At 39.2% G+C, this 17,500-nt stretch overlaps 1 protein-coding gene across 1 annotated transcript in view; it reads right to left on the bottom strand.

Annotated features, from left to right (window-relative positions):
* Nucleotides 1-17,500, bottom strand: part of LOC110169110 (uncharacterized) — a 70,668-nt gene that overhangs the window by 25,632 nt on the left and 27,536 nt on the right. Inside the window, 2 exon segments of the mRNA XM_055150631.1 lie at nucleotides 3,281-3,533; nucleotides 5,449-5,523. Of these exon segments, the coding sequence (XP_055006606.1) occupies nucleotides 3,281-3,533; nucleotides 5,449-5,521 (326 nt within the window). The 5' untranslated portion in view covers nucleotides 5,522-5,523.

Here is a 17,500-nt window from a genome sequence, read left to right as displayed (position 1 = left end):
AACACAACGAAACACACGAAAACACAAAAACACAAACACAACAAACACACGAACACACAAACACAACAAAACACAACGAAAACACAACGAAACACAACGACAAAAACACAACGAAACACAACAAAACACAACGAAACACAACGAAACACAATGAAACACACGAAACACAACGAAACACAACAAAACACAACGAAACGCAACAAAACACACGAAACACAACGAAACACAACAAACACACGAAACACGACAAAACACAACGAACACAAACAAAACACACGAAAACACAAACACAACGAAACACAACAAAACACACGACAAACAACGAAAACAACGAAACACACGAAACACAACGAAACACAACGAAACACAACGAAAACACACACGAAACACAACGAAACACAACAAAACACACGAAACACAACGAAACACAACGAAACACAACGAAACACAACGAAACACAACGAAACACAACGAAACACAACGAAACACAACGAAACACAACAAAACACACGAAACACAACGAAACACAACGAAACACAACAAAACACAACAAAACACAACGAAACACAACAAAACACACGAAACACAACGAAACACAAAACACACGAACACACAAAACACACGAAACACAACAAAACACAACGAAACACAACGAAACACAACGAAACACACGAAACACACGAAACACACGAAACACAACGAAACACAACGAAACACAACGAAACACAACGAAACACAACGAAACACAACGAAACACAACGAAACACAACGAAACACAACGAAACACAACAAAACACAACGAAACACAACAAAACACAAAAAACACAACAAAACACAACGAAACACAACGAAACACACGAAACACAACGAAACACAACGAAAACACAACAAAACACAACGAAAACACACGAAACACAACGAAAACACAACGAAACACAACGAAACAAACAAACACACGAAACACACGAAACACAACGAAAAACAACGAAACACAACACAAACACAACGAAAACACACAACGAACAACAACAACACGAAACACAACGAAAACACAAAAACACGAAACACAAACGAAACACAACAAAAACACAACGAAAAACACAACGAAACACAACGAAACACAACGAAACACAACGAAACACAACGAAACACAACGAAACACACAACACAAACACAACAAAACACAACGAAACACAACAACGAAACACAACGAAAACACAACAAAACACAACGAAACACAACGAACACAACAAAACACAACGAAACACAACGAAAACAACAAAACACAACGAAACACAACGAAACACACAACACAAAAACACACGAAACACAACGAAACACAACGAAACACAACGAAAACAACAACACAACGAAACACAACGAAACACACACGAAAACACAACAAAACACAACGAAAACACACACAAACACAACGAAACACAACGAAACACAACGAAACACACGAAACACAACGAAACAACACACAAAACACAACGAACACAACAACAAAACACAACGAACACAACGAAACAACGAAACACAACGAAACACAACAAAAATTCAGTCCTGGTTTAGACCTAGATTAGTTCTAGTTTAGTCCTGGTTTATTTATTTATTAATTTTTTTTATTTTATTTATATTGCACTTTACATAAAATAATCTCAAAGTGCTACAGGTAAAAACAATGAGTAAAAAGGTGCATTAGTCCTGGTTTAGACCTGGTTTAGTCCTGGTTTAGACCTGGTTTAGTCCTGGTTTAGACCTGGTTTAGTCCTGGTTTAGACCTGGTTTAGTTCCTGGTTTAGTCCTGGTTTAGTCCTGGTTTAGTCCTGGTTTAGACCTGGTTTTAGTCCTGGTTTCAGTCCTGGTTTAGTCCTGGTTTACACCTGGTTTAGACCTGGTTTATTCCTGGTTCAGTTCTGGTTTAGTCCTGGTTCAGTCCTGGTTTAGACCTGGTTTAGTCATGGTTTAGTCCTGGTTCAGCTCTAGTTTAGTTCTGGTTTAGTCCTGGTTCAGTCCTGGTTTAGACCTGGTTTAGTCCTGGTTTAGTCCTGGTTTAGTCCTGGTTTAGGTCTAGTTTAGTCCTGGTTTAGTTCTGGTTTAGTCCTGGTTCAGCTCTGGTTTAGTTCTGGTTTAGTTCTGGTTTAGTCCTGGTTCAGCTCTGGTTTAGTCCTGGTTTAGTCCTGGTTAGTCCTGGTTAGTTCTGGTTTAGTCCTGGTTTAGTTCTGGTTCAGTTCTGGTTTAGTCCTGGTTTAGCTCTGGTTTAGTCCTGGTTTAGTCCTGGTTTAGTCCTGGTTTATTCCTGGTTTAGTTCTGGTTTAGTCCTGGTTTAGTCCTGGTTTAGTCCTGGTTTAGTCCTGGTTCAGTTCTGGTTTAGTCCTGGTTTAGTCCTGGTTTAGTCCTTGTTCAGTCCTGGTTTAGATCTGGTTTAGACCTGGTTTATTCCTGGTTTAGTCCTGGTTTAGTTCTGGTTTAGCCCTGGTTCAGCTCTGGTTCAGCTCTGGTTCAGTTCTGGTTTAGTCCTGGTTTAGTCCTGGTTTAGTCCTGGTTTAAGTTCTGGTTTAGTTTTCCTGGTTCTGGTTTAGTCTGGTTTAGTCCTGGTTTAGTCCTGGTTTAGTCCTGGTTTAGTCCTGGTTCAGCTCTGGTTTAGTCCTGGTTCAGTCCTGGTTTATTCCTGGTTTAGTCCTGGTTTTAGTCCTGGTTTAGTCCTGGTTTAGTAGTCTGGTTTAGTCCTGTTTAGTCCTGGTTAGTCCTTGTTCAGTCCTGGTTTAGATCTGGTTTAGACCTGGTTTATTCCTGGTTTAGTCCTGGTTTAGTTCTGGTTTAGTCCTGGTTCAGCTCTGGTTCAGTTCTGGTTTAGTCCTGGTTTAGTCCTGGTTTAGTTCCTGGTTTAGTCCTGGTTTAGTTCTGGTTTAGTCCTGGTTTAGTCCTGGTTTAGTCCTGGTTTAGTCCTGGTTTAGTCCTGGTTTAGTCCTGGTTTAGTCCTGGTTCAGCTCTGGTTTAGTCCTGGTTTAGTCCTGGTTTAGTCCTGGTTTAGTCCTGGTTCAGCTCTGGTTTTCAGTCCTGGTTTAGTCCTGGTTTAGTCCTGGTTTAGTCCTGGTTTAGTCCTGGTTTAGTCCTGGTTTAGTCCTGGTTTAGTCCTGGTTTAGTCCTGTTCTAGTCCACACACGGTGCAAAACTTCAGCATCTTCTCGCGTCCATGAGGAGAAACATCTGAAAAGTCTGGGTCTGGTTTTCAAAACCAGACGGAGCAGAACCTGGTCAGAAGCGGTCGTCTCACCTGACCACGGTCACGTACTCGCCGGCGTCCTCCAGGGTGACGTTGAGGAACCACAGGGTCTCGGCCGCCACCAGGAGGCGCCCGCTGCGGTTGGCGAGCGGCCGGTCGGAGTCCAGCCGGTACCAGGCGACGTCGGGGGCCTCGGCCGACAGGTTGAGGCACGAGGGCGAGAGCAGAGTGCTGTTCAGCATCGCCACTTCGCCCGGCACCGAGAAGACCCGCTCGAACTGCAGACGGAAGTTCTTACAGTCGCCTGCAGGGGGCGCAAGGAGCCAGCGCGGAGAGTTATTACAGTGACACGTTTAAAGTAAAATTAAAATTTATGTTTCAGAGACTTTTTAGTTTTTCTCGATGTTTATTTTTCACACAAAAGACAAAGCTACACTGTGGAACTACCTGCTTCAGTCCTGATTTAATCCCGGTTTAGTCCTGGTTTAGACCTGGTTTAGTCCTGGTTTAGTCCTGGTTTAGTCCTGGTTTAGACCTGGTTTAGACCTGGTTTAGACCTGATTTAGACCTGGTTTAGACCTGGTTTAGTCCTGGTTTAGTCCTGGTTAAAGCCTCTTTTAGTCATGGTTTAGTCCTTGTTCAGTCCTGGTTTAGATCTGGTTTAGTCCTGGTTTAGTCCTGGTTTAGACCTGGTTTAGACCTGGTTTAGTCCTGGTTTAGACCTGGTTTAGACCTGGTTTAGTCCTGATTTAGAACTGGTTTAGACCTGGTTTAGACCTGATTTAGTCCTGGTTTAGTCCTAGTTTAGTCCTGGTTTAGTCCTGGTTTAGTCCTGGTTTAGTCCTGGTTTAGTCCTGGTTTAGACCTGGTTTAGACCTGGTTTAGACCTGATTTAGACCTGGTTTAGTCCTTGTTCAGTCCTGGTTTAGATCTGGTTTAGACGTGGTTTAGTCCTGGTTAAAGCCTCTTTTAGTCCTGGTTTAGTCCTGCTCAAGTCCTGGTTTAGTCCTGGTTTAGTCCTGGTTTAGACCTGGTTTAGTCCTGATTTAGACCTGGTTTAGACCTGGTTTAGACCTGGTTTAGACCTGGTTTAATCCTGGTTTAGTTCTGGTTTTCTAGTTTTAAAATCCAAATCTCACGTGCTTTAGAAATAAAAATGTGTTGTTTTTTTTTCTTTAATTTTCTTTAAATTTTATTGTCCTTGTTCCTCTTCGGTGTGTTTATTTTTCTCGTGTAAAAAACAGGTCAAAGTCCACGATAATAAAGTTTGATGACCTTTTTACGACGTGTAACATGTGACCTGCACCGCGCCGCCACCAGAGGGCAGCAGAGGAACACGTTTGTCTCACGTTTGTTTGTTTGATTCTGATTCTGCAGCAGTGAAAGAACAAAAAGTACAAAAAACACAAAGATACGAAGCAGATCTACGGAAAAACGTGTTAGAGCTACAGTGTGGAACTACCCACTTTAGTCCTGGTTTAGTCCTGGTTTAGTCCTGGTTTAGTCCTGGTTCAGTCCTGGTTTAATCCTAATTTAGTCCTGTTTTAGTCCTGGTTTAGTTCTAATTTAGTCCTGTTTTAGTCCTGGTTTAGTCCTGGTTTAGTCCTGTTTTAGTCCTGTTTTAGTCCTGGTTTAGTCCTGGTTTAGTCCTGGTTTTAGTTCTGGTTTAGTCCTGATTTAGACCTGGTTTAGTCCTGTTTTAGTCCTGGTTTAGTTCTAATTTAGTCCTGTTTTAGTCCTGGTTTAGTCCTGGTTTAGTCCTGGTTTAGTCCTGGTTCAGTCCTGGTTTAGTCCTGTTTTAGTCCTGTTTTAGTCCTGATTTAGTCCTGGTTCAGTCCTGTTTTAGTCCTGGTTTAGTCCTGTTTTAGTCTTGTTTTAGTCCTGTTTTAGTCCTGTTTTAGTCCTGTTTTAGTCCTGGTTTAATCCTGTTTTAGTCCTGGTTTAGTCCTGGTTCAGTCCTGGTTTAGTCCTTTTTTAGTTCTGTTTTAGTCCTGTTTTAGTCTTGTTTTAGTCCTGGTTTAGTCCTGTTTTAGTCCTGGTTTAGTCCTGATTTAGTCCTGGTTTAGTCCTGTTTTAGTCCTGGTTTAGTCCTGGTTTTATCTATTTATTTTTTTTAAGTAAAAGTAAAAGTATCACGTTAAATATCTACTCGAGTAAAAGTATGAGAGTATTTGTTTCAAAACAGACTTAAATAAAGTAAATAAAGTTGTTTTTTTTACCGTGTTGTGAAGCGGCGCTCGGTCCAGACCAGACCAGAGTCCAGACCAGAAGGACCAGAGTGACCAGAGCCATACCTGAGGACACACACACACACAGAGTTATGGATTTGTCCGGAATGTTCCACCGTACGGCATTAAAACTATCTCCATGGAAACAAGCAAATGACATCACACACAAAAAAAAAATCTAACTTAAAATCAGCAGAATTTTTTAGATAAAGTTTCTTCAAGATAAATTCAAATCTTTTTAAGACGTTTTTAAGACAAAAGATACGAAGCAGATCTAAGGAAAAAAACATGTTAAAGCTACAGTGTGGAACTTTCTCGAGGCGGCTCGTGGAAACGTTTAAAAATCAGGCTTTTCCACGGAGACGGACACGATTAATGCCGTACTGTGGAATATTACAGGGTTTAGACCTGGTTTAGTCCTGGTTTAGACCTTGTTTAGTCCTGGTTTAGACCTGGTTTAGTTCTTGTTTAGACCTGGTTTAGTCCTGGTTTAGTCCGTGTTTAGACCTGGTTTAGACCTGGTTTAGTCCTGGTTTAGTCCTTGTTTAGACCTGGTTTAGTCCTGGTTTAGTCCTTGTTTAGACCTGGTTTAGTCCTGGTTTAGACCTGGTTTAGTCCTTGTTTAGACCTGGTTTAGTCCTGGTTTAGTCCTTGTTTAGACCTGGTTTAGTCCTGGTTTAGACCTGGTTTAGTCCTTGTTTAGACCTGGTTTAGTCCTGGTTTAGTCCTTGTTTAGACCTGGTTTAGTCCTGGTTTAGTCCTTGTTTAGACCTGGTTTAGTCCTGGTTTAGTCCTGGTTTAGACCTGGTTTAGACCTGGTTTAGTCCTGGTTTAGTCCTGTGTTTAGACCTGGTTTTCCTGGTTTAGTTCTTGTTTAGACCTGGTTTAGTCCTGGTTTAGTCCTGGTTTAGTCCTGGTTTAGACCTGGTTTAGACCTGGTTTAGTCCTGGTTTAGACCTGGTTTAGTCACATATTGGAGTTTGACAAATTAAACTTTTGAGGAGAAATGCGACACAGAGAAGTTACACTGCACAAATTTTTAGACCCAAATATAAAAATTCAAGACTTTTTCCAGGTCTTTTAAACCAGAGTTTCCAAAAGGTGCTTTCTGGGGACGTCACAAACCTTCACGACTCAAGTCAATAGACATTTTTCTTAAACCACAAAATAAAGGTGGAGTTTTTGAAAAACAGTGATTAAAGCAGCAATAAAAGGATCCAGAAGTCACCTGTTTGGACATTAAATGTAGAACATTTTGTTTGGAAGAAAATAGTCAAATAAAATAATTTAAAAAAATTAGAAATGATACAAAACACGTCTTAAAATCGGAATATTTTTGAGATCAGTGGGTCTGTGTGTGTTTGTAGTGAGTTCAGGAGGAGACGCAGCAGCAGATCAGTGTCAGACTGAACATCAAAGAGTCACATTCAGATCGTGACAAGACGACACAAAAAAGAAAAATCCTCTTGTGACCCACCTGAGGCCCGCGAGCCAGACTTTGGGAAACAATGTTTTAAAGGTTTTATTTCCAAATTCACAAATTAAAAGCTTTTAAAAGTTTTTAAGACACCGCGGGAACCCGGGAGAGTGGGTGAGTGGGCGGTGCTTTAAGTGAGTGGGTGGTGCTTGGAGTGAGTGGGTGGTGCTTTAAGTGAGTGGGTGGTGCTTTAAGTGAGTGAGTGGTGCTTGGAGTGAGTGGGTGGTGCTTTAAGTGAGTGGGTGGTGCTTGGAGTGAGTGAGTGGTGCTTTAAGTGAGTGGGTGGTGCTTTAAGTGAGTGAGTGGTGCTTGGAGTGAGTGGGTGGTGCTTTAAGTGAGTGGGCGGTGCTTGGAGTGAGTGGGTGGTGCTTTAAGTGAGTGGGCGGTGCTTGGAGTGAGTGGGTGGTGCTTTAAGTGAGTGGGTGGTGCTTGGAGTGAGTGAGTGGTGCTTTAAGTGAGTGGGTGGTGCTTTAAGTGAGTGGGTGGTGCTTTAAGTGAGTGGGTGGTGCTTTAAGTGAGTGGGTGGTGCTTTAAGTGAGTGAGTGGTGCTTGGAGTGAGTGGGCGGTGCTTTAAGTGAGTGGGTGGTGCTTGGAGTGAGTGGGTGGTGCTTTAAGTGAGTGAGTGGTGCTTGGAGTGAGTGGGTGGTGCTTTAAGTGAGTGGTGGTGCTTGGTGCTTGGAGTGAGTGGGTGGTGCTTTAAGTGAGTGAGTGGTGCTTGGAGTGAGTGGGTGGTGCTTTAAGTGAGAGACTTCACAAATCTTCTCTGGTCTTCATGAATCACTGGAGAAACATGAGCTCACACACAAAACTCCACATCTGAATTTTTGTCTCGGTTCCAACTGGAGCAGAAACAGTTACACAAAAAGACTGAGACAAAAACATCTAACAATCCACACAACAAACACACAACAAAAACACAACAAACACACAACAAACACACGACAAACACACACAACACACAACAAAACCACAACACCACCTCTGACCTGTGTGTGCGTATGTGTGTGTGTCTGTGTGTGTCACAATAAAACCAGCACTGGAAAATAACCAATTGTTCAAGAGAAATGTTGCTGACCAACCAATAGAAGAGGGAAGGATTTTCTGACTAGTGGGCCTTCTGACTAGTGGGCTTTCTGACTAGTGGGCTTTCTGACTAGTGGGCTTTCTGACTAGTGGGCCTTCTGACTAGTGGGCCTTCTGACTAGTGGGCCTTCTGACTAGTGGGCTTTCTGACTAGTGGGCCTTCTGACTAGTGGGCTTTCTGACTAGTGGGCTTTCTGACTAGTGGGCTTTCTGACTAGTGGCTTTCTGACTAGTGGGCCTTCTGACTAGTGGGGCTTTCTGACTAGTGGGCCTTCTGACTAGTGGGCTTTTCTGACTAGTGGGCTTTCTGACTAGTGGGCTTCTGACTAGTGGGCCTTCTGACTAGTGGGCTTTCTGACTAGTGGGCCTTCTGACTAGTGGGCCTTCTGACTAGTGGGCTTTCTGACTAGTGGGCCTTCTGACTAGTGGGCCTTCTGACTAGTGGGCCTTCTGACTAGTGGGCCTTCTGACTAGTGGGCTTTCTGACTAGTGGGCCTTCTGACTAGTGGGCCTTCTGACTAGTGGGCCTTCTGACTAGTGGGCTTTCTGACTAGTGGGCCTTCTGACTAGTGGGCTTTCTGTCTAGTGGGCCTTCTGACTAGTGGACGTACACATGCACTGGGACACTTCATCTAAACGATCTCCGATCAGAGTCAGTACAGACACAGGAACATATTTTGAAGCTTGAAGTTTACACGTACACGGGTATTTTTAAAAATGATGCCACATGAACAGTGTTGGGAAGTTTACTTTTAAAATGTAATCCCCTACAGATTACAGATTACACACCCCAAAATGTAGTTTGTAACAGAATCCATTAAATTACTTAAAGTGAGTAAAGTAATCTGAATACTTTGGATTACTTGATTTGCTGTAGAGAAACAAAGACGAGGAAATCGTAACAAAAGATGTTTTGTCTGATAAAAGAAAATAAAAAAGTCCAGATTTACTGAACCAAATTAAAAATATTATTGATAGAAAACGAAGAAACACGTCCATGCAGCATGTTTTAGACCTGGTTTAGACCTGGTTTAGACCTGGTCTAGATCTAGTTTAGACCTGCTTTTAGTCCTGTTTTAGTCCTGGTTTTAATCCTGGGTTTAGTCGTGGTTTTAATCCTGGTTAAGACCTGGTTGAGATCTAGTTTAGACCTGGTTTAGTTTCCAGGAATGAGTGGAATAACTGGGGGAAAAAAAGGGGATATTGCACAGGAAAATCCCTCTGTGTAATCCATTTATTTCAACAAAGTAACTGTAATCCAATTCCCACTCACTGAAACAGTAACTGTAACTGAATACAGTTACTCATCATTTGTACTCTGATTACTCTGGTACATGTAATCTGTTACTCCACAACACTGACTATGAAAGGTCTTTTTCTGGTCTTTCAAAGAAAAATTATTTTTCACAGGCCATAAATTCCATGTGAAAATGGGACCATGTTGTGTTTTCTTGTTTTTAACAGGAGCTTCACACATAAACTGTTTCAAATGTTCAACATTTGGTGATTTTTTTAACAGTCCAGTTCAAATCTTGATTCTCAAAAAAGGGTTTAAAAAGGGGCTAAAAATGGTACGTCACGGAAATGAACATGTTTTTTTATTTTTTATTTTTAAGTTCATATAAATGACAATGAGGCTTTTGAGGAGCCACGATGGACGAGTGCGACTGAGATGTTTGTTTCTGCTCGAGTGGAAACTTTGGAAGCTGCACTAAGAATTTTAATGTACAGTTTTATCTGCAGACTGAACAAATCAGACAATGAAATAATAATGTCGCTCACAAATTTGAGATTCAGTGCAATAAATGATCAGTCCAACACGTGGAGACACTGGTGAGGTTCTTTTAAAAACATGAATGATTATTGTTTTGTGTTGTCACTGTCCTTGTCGGTTTTTTAAATGGACCATGAGTCCAGAATAAAGATGATGATGATGATGAAGATGAAGATGATGAAGATGATGATGATCAGCGCTCGCTCTGTGTCCGTCCTCCACTCTCTGTTTTTTCATGTTCAATCTTCTTACATAGGAAATAAATAAACGTTTTGCTTTGCGTTTCACTGGCGATGAGGCGGACGTGAATAATGACGGGACATAATCTGGAGAAAGTGGGTTTTCATTCTAAATACCTACGAGAAAAAAATACTTTTGATATCTATAATTTCATTTAGTGTAAATCTCTTTTTGGTTTGTGTGGAGCTGGTCCTTCACTCAGTGGCTCCATCCGTCTGTTTTTCTGTCGCTCTCCACCTCCATCTTTATCAGCTGAGATCTGATACAAACACTTTGTCTTTCTTTAACAGACCGACTCAGAACAGCAACACAGCTCAAAACTATTGTCATTCAATTCAGATTTTATCGCACACAAATACGACACGTTGGTCCAGATGGAGAGTTTGACTCCGATACAGCGACAGAAACAACAGGTCATGTGATTATGTGACGCAGACACAAAACCTTAATAGTTCAAAAAATACTGTATGTGGGTTCAGTCAAGTGTTAACGGAGGAAACAGGGTCAGATTTTTGACATTCAAATGTCTCTTATTCAGAAACTAGAGGAACTATTGAAATAAGTAAAGTATCAGAATGTAGGAAAGAGTTACACTCCAACAGGGTCAAGTTAAACCTGTGAGATTCTTTCAAGTTCAAGACAAAAAATTTAAAAACTCATGTTGGTAACGGAGGGAATGAAATATGCAGCACTTTTTGGTCAATAAATCCAAACAGTGATAACTCTTGGTTCTCACTTCCATATCCTTAACAAACTGGTTTGAATATTTGCTTCATATAGTTTTCTACCATATGGTACAAGATTAGGTTGAAAAACCTCTGACTTTTTGACTCATGAGATTTTTTATTAAGAAAGTTCATGGTAACGGAGGGAAAAGTAACGGAGGGAAAACTGTACAAACAAGTAGAAGGTGCAGGATTTTACATCATTTGTGGCTTTTTTCTTCTGAATATTTTAATATTACTTCAAAATGAAAGAAACTATTTCTATAAAGTGTGTTTATCATTTTAAATACTTTTTTTTTTTTAAATCCTGTCCCTTCATCAACAGTTCAAAGATGGAATAACACAAGATATGATGAAATACAAACATTTATTTACATGATTTTTGGGTCTTTGAAATTTGGGAAATAATTTTTGTTCCATGTTTCATTCATGGTCTGTTTAAAACGTCTGGAACTTTAGAACCAAAATTGGAACAGAAAAAAGGTGAACAGTTTGATAAACTCGAGTACATATGTATCTGTTCAATACACTTTTATATCAGATGAATTCACTTGAAGTTTTGGCCTTGATGTTTACTTCTGCTGGACCAGGACCGTGTTTTAAAATCCCAAAACAAAAGTTGAGAACAATAAGAGTTGATGTTTTGTGGTGATATGGAGTCGTATCTGTGGTGCTGCGTGAATGAAGCTCCTCACCATTTCACTCTGGTCGTCTGCTCCTCGCGCCGGTTCCTTCAGAAGTTTTTCTTGAAAAGTTTCTGTCTGATGTTTCTTCTTCTGCTGCTGCTTCTTACACTTTTACGCTCGGGTGTAACTTGGAGGTTCCTCGGCTCTCGCTCTCACTTCTCTCTCTCCTCTCCTCATCTCTCCGTTCACGAGACTTCCTTCCTTCCTTCAGACCACAGACTCGCCCACACGTGCACGTTTTCCCCTCGGGGCTCGAAACCGTTTTCTGAAGAAGCTTCCAAAACAGAGAAACATCTCAACCGCAAAACTTCTGCTCCACATCAGAAGAAAACACCCGAGAGAATTCCCATCATCTTGCAACCAGAAGAAAACCGAAAAAAGCTGCTAAAGGTCACGAAAGCCCGGAGATCTGGAACGAAACCGACTGAAACAAACCCCACATTTTGATCTTTATCTTTAAAAACAAACCACACAAAACCAATATCAGAAGAACCAGAAGAACCAGAAGAATCGCCTACAGACATGAATGTAATCAAATGTTTTCTTCTTCTGGATCATTGTTGTTTTCACTCAGAACAAAACACAAAACTAGAACAACTTTTTAAATGTGGAACCTGTTCAGAATATTAAATTTATCATTATTTATATCCAGAAAATTTTGTGAGCTTCTGAGGAGTTTCCTTTTACAAAACGTCCACCAACGAACTATTTTTAATTATTTTCAGAAAGTTTCAAAGCATTTCATTGTGTTTTTTTTTCTTTTCTCTTTCTTGTGTAATCTGTGATTTGTGAAACGCTTTGGCCATTAAAGAACTTTTATTTTATTCTTCGGACTTTTTGAGCGAGTTTTTCTTTATCGCAGTGAGTTTTTTCCTCGAGGAGCAGCTGCTGTGGAACTATTTTAAATGTTTGTGTCTGTTTCAGGAATAAATAAAAGAATATCTGGACCTTAAAGACCTATTCACACTTCCTAAGAACATAAGAGCTTTGTTCTTGTTCTTGACGTTCCCAAAGAAAGTTCGTTTGGGATCTGACGTTTCATACTTCAAAAGATCGAGGGGGTTTCTTTTTCGTCCTTCAGCCTGACTGCTCATTTTTTTATTTTTTTTATTTTTTTGGTGATTCGCCTTTTGTCTTTCTCAAACTTGTCTCAGAGATTTACTCCAGACTTTTCTGCATTTATTTTCATCTGGTCCTAAAATGTCTTCGATGTCCCTGCTTGAATTTCTTCCTTTTGTCTCTTTATCGTCCCTGAGCGTCACGTCGTTCACATAAAATAAAATAATCCTTTATTGTTTTTAGGGGTGTCAAATTATCGCATTAATTGCGATTAGTATTTGTATATTTAGTCATATTTAGCGCGTTATGTTTTTTAATCACGTTAATCTTATTTTTAATCTCTAACTTTACTGTTTCTGTGTGACTTGTCTTATTATAAAATCTGTTTTTATGTTGTTGGGACACAGTCGCACTGTTCAGTCCTGCTCCACTCGCTCCCGCAAAGAATTGTAATTTTCATTCTCGTTCTCGCCACATGTGTGATAAACCTGCACATGTCTGAAAACATCATGACACAAACACAGAACAGACTCACCATCAGCAGAACACCCCTCTGACACAGGGAGAACACTCATATTCACCTGAGTCATGTCTTTTAATCCGACACAAGTTGAACCACATCAGCGACACAAGAGCTGGAGTTTTATCTTCACTTAGTTTATGTAAATTAGTGATGTGGTTTTAAGTTTTGTTTCTGTGAGATTTGAACAAAACTGAATTAAACACATTATAATGTCAAACAGCTGATGTGGATCTAGAGTCGTTATGTTTATATGTCGTAAAGTTGAATTTATTGATGCAGATTAGTAACAGGAATAATAATGATGATAAAGTTTAAAGTTTGTTAAACAATAAATGACTTTATAAAGTCACTTTTTTTGTTCTATATGAGTCTTTTGATCTGCCACAATAATGTCAGAATGAATTTAAATGAAAAAAACTCAAGTTGAAGCTTTTTCTCAGCAATTTTCAGGTGAGATTAAAAAAGAGATTAATTAGATTAATTAATTACAGATCATAATTAATCTCTCAATTTTTTTAATCTCTTGACAGCACTAATTGTTTTCCATGGGAGAAATTTGTCTTGGGACGGTGATGACAGTTTTATCAAAAAAACAACACAAAACAAACAAACAAACAAACAAACACCATAAAACAAAAACAGATACGAGACCAAGTCTGACCACAACAGGATCTTTAAATGATTCTTAACAGATAAACCCTTTACATTCTTGTATCTGTTAATAATTACACACTCTAGACCAGGGGTGTCAAACTTAAGGCCCAGGGGCCAGATCCGGCCCTCCAAGACCTTTAATCTGACCCTCAGCTGATTTTCTACTCAAATATTTGAATGATATTTTCTATTAAAATGTTGTTAAATTTCTGTGGTGTTTATCACAGCAGCGTCTCCTAGCGCTGGTATCATTAAGAAGTTGCCGATACGATACATACCTCGATACACAGGCCACGATATGATACATACCTCGATACAGTGAACTTTCGATTCGATATGATATATTTCAAATCGATTCGATACGGTTCAATAAAAAATAAAGGTTAAATCATGTCTGTGATACTAAAAGTCTTTGTTAAACCACTTTTTGTGCAAAGTTCATATGAAACACAAACATTTTAATCATCAAAACAGTAAAAATGTCAAATGCGTCACATAAATGAGTTTCCTTTCACTCCACAAACAACAAAACTGCAGCTGTAACAAAATAATTTAGTAAAACACACCTAAAAATACTCTTGGTGAAATATCGATACAATAGCCCATGATATCGATACTGTATCATCACATTAAACGATACGATATATCGATATTCCGATATTTTTGCACACCCCTAGCGTCTCCAGCGTCTCTGTACGTGGCCCCTCCCACCAGAGCAGCACAAATGAAGACTTGTCTCTTTCCAAACGCTCTTAAAGGACGATCGTTTTGACTGTTGACCGTGACACCCTCATCAGAAAAATGTCCAACATGAGAAAAGTGGAGCCGAGTGCAGGATTTTACAACAAAAATGGACTTATTCCTGTTTACAGACAAGTTCATGTTCAAACTTTGTGTTGAAATTGTATTTTTCTTAAAGTTTCAGGTTGTTCATAATATTATAATATTTTGTAAAAGAAAAAGTTCATCAGTTTAAAAAGATTTGTGTAATAGATTTGTGTTTCTCTGCACAAATATTTGAACTTCTTGTTATTTTTGGGGTTTATATGACATGAGTTTTCTGATGAGTTTGACTCTCCTGCTCTGAGCCTATGTGCAGTTTGTTTCTATTTTCTTCTCACCGTTTCCTCCAACTGTCACTCAAAACCATCTTTTTTTTTTTTTTCTTGCTCTGCACCGACGAGGAAACAGAAAAACCACAAACACATGAACAACCAAACGGAAAAACAAAGAAAGTTCTGCTCGGCTGAAGCGTCAAGAACAAGAACGAGAACAAGAATAAGAAGAACAAGAAAAGAACAAGAACAAGAAAAGAACAAGAACAAGAAAAGAAAAAGAACTGCCCAACAGGAGCCGGACCAACAACAAGACGTTATTTTGTTCTTATGTTTTTACAAATATGAATCTTTCTTGAAACACAAATGTTCAGAACATGATTGTTTCTCTTCTCGTGTTCTAGGTAAAAACAGGCTGTGGGGGAAGTTTAAATGACAGAATTTGGGGAAAGTATAAAAATCAGGCCAAAAAAAAAAATCACAGTTTTTTGGCGATGAGTTGGCGATTTTAAACGGTATCGGTATCGGTATCGTCCCTGAAAAAAACCCCGTCTAAAGTTCACGTAGAGAGACAGAAGCTGAACCTCAGAGGGACTTTTATCTCCTCCTCAGATCTGTGGAGCGTGAACAGAAACACAACTGAGATACGTGACCGCAACCACAAAAAACACACAAAAACACACACACAGACACAAAAACACACAAAAACACACACACAGACACAAAAAACACACAAAAACACACACACAGACACAAAAAACACACAAAAACACACACACAGACACAAAAAACACACAAAAACACACACAGACACAAAAAACACACACACAGACACAAAAAACACACAAAAACACACACAACCGTTGAGTGAAATCTCCTGAGACTCAGACGCCCACGACCAGAAGTTAAAAATACTGAACTGTGAGGGTTTTTTTTGGCTCAGACTGATTCTATCTTCATTTCTATCGGGTTTTTCATGTTGTTTTCAGATTTATTTTTTACTCACTGGTTCTGAATTGTTTGTTTAATCTTAAAAAGTGTCACATGTTTTTTCTTCCAGAGTTTTTACCCGAAACTCTTCACTTGTTTTTAGATTCAGTGGCTCAGATTTACTCGAACTACAAACACGTACGACTGATTTAAGAACTTCTGTCTAGAATTGATCATCTTTGAATTTCTTCTCAGTCCATGAACTCTGATCCTAAACTGGTTTAAGTTTGTTTATCTCAAACTGAGCCTCAGAAACTATTTCGATTGTTTGAAGAAAACTTGTCCAGTAAAATGATCTCGCTGCACGGACACGACATTTCTCGACTTCTAAATCATTTTCTGACAGATTTAAGTGTTTAGATTTTACATTTTGGCCAAGTTTTTTGCAGTGTTTTGGTTTTTCTTCTCTTGATCTTTTTGTGGAGTTTGTTGGTTGAAGATTTGGTGATGGAGCAGATTTATGAAACACACACTTACACACACACATTTACACACACACACTTACACACACATTTACACACACACATTTACACACACACTTACACACACACATTTACACACACACATTTACACACACACATTTACACACACACATTTACACATGGACCTGGTCAAACAGAAGTAAAACATCAAGGCCAAAACTTCAAGTGAATTCATCTGATATAAAAGTGTATTGAACAGATACATATGTACTCGAGTTTATCAAACTGTTGACCTTTTTTCTGTTCCATTTTTGGTTGTAAAGTTCCATCTGTTTTAAACAGACCATGAATGAAACATGGAACAAAAATTATTTCCCAAATTTCAAAGACCTGAAAATCATGTAAATAAATGTTTGTATTTCATCATATCTTGTGTTATTCCATCTTTGAACTGTTGATGAAGGGACAGGATTTAAAAAAAAAAAAAAGTATTTAAAATGATAAAAATGTTCTTGGAAGGACTGACATATTTTATAGAAATAGTTTCTTTCATTTTGAAGTAATATTAAAATATTCAGAAGAAAAAAGTGACAAATGATGTAAAATCCTGCACCTTCTACTTCAGGCATGTCCAAACTATGGCCCGAGGGCCAAATGCGGCCCTCAGACAAATTTTTCTAGGCCCTCAGACTTCCAGGTGAATTGGCTCAAATGACCTTGCATCAATTAAAAAATATATTTTTACTGCAAGTTTTTTGAAAATCTACCTGATAAAACCTTGATTTAAAGCAAATATTTTTAGTGTTTGGTTTTAAAGATCTTCGCATAAATAAAGACTGACGGTTCATTCTAACGTGTTAAACATGCACATTTTTCATTTATTCTCTGTATTCAGCTCCAGTCTGTGGCTCTTGATGAAAAAAGTTTGGACTCTGTTCTACTTGTTTGTACAATTTTCCCTCCGTTACTTTTCCCTCCGTTACCATGAACTTTCTTCATAAAAAATCTCATGAGTCAAAAAGTCAGAGGTTTTTCAACCTAATCTTGTACCATATGGTAGAAAACTATATGAAGCAAATATTCAAACCAGTTTGTTAAGGATATGGAAGTGAGAACCAAGAGTTATCACTGTTTGGATTTATTGACCAAAAAGTGCTGCATATTTCATTCCCTCCGTTACCGACATGAGTTTTTTATTTTTTTTGTCTTGAACTTGAAAGAATCTCACAGGTTTAACTTGACCCTGTTGGAGTGTAACTCTTTCCTACATTCTGATACTTTACTTATTTCAATAGTTCCTCTAGTTTCTGAATAAGAGACATTTGAATGTCAAAAATCTGACCCTGTTTCCTCCG

Source organism: Boleophthalmus pectinirostris, unplaced genomic scaffold (genome assembly GCF_026225935.1).
Source record: "Boleophthalmus pectinirostris isolate CB_2022bp ecotype Guang Dong unplaced genomic scaffold, ASM2622593v1 HiC_scaffold_1, whole genome shotgun sequence".
Classification (NCBI taxonomy): Eukaryota; Metazoa; Chordata; class Actinopteri; order Gobiiformes; family Gobiidae; genus Boleophthalmus; species Boleophthalmus pectinirostris.
The sequence above is the reverse complement of the archived record's forward strand: the minus strand, read 5'-3'. Positions and strand labels throughout refer to the sequence as shown.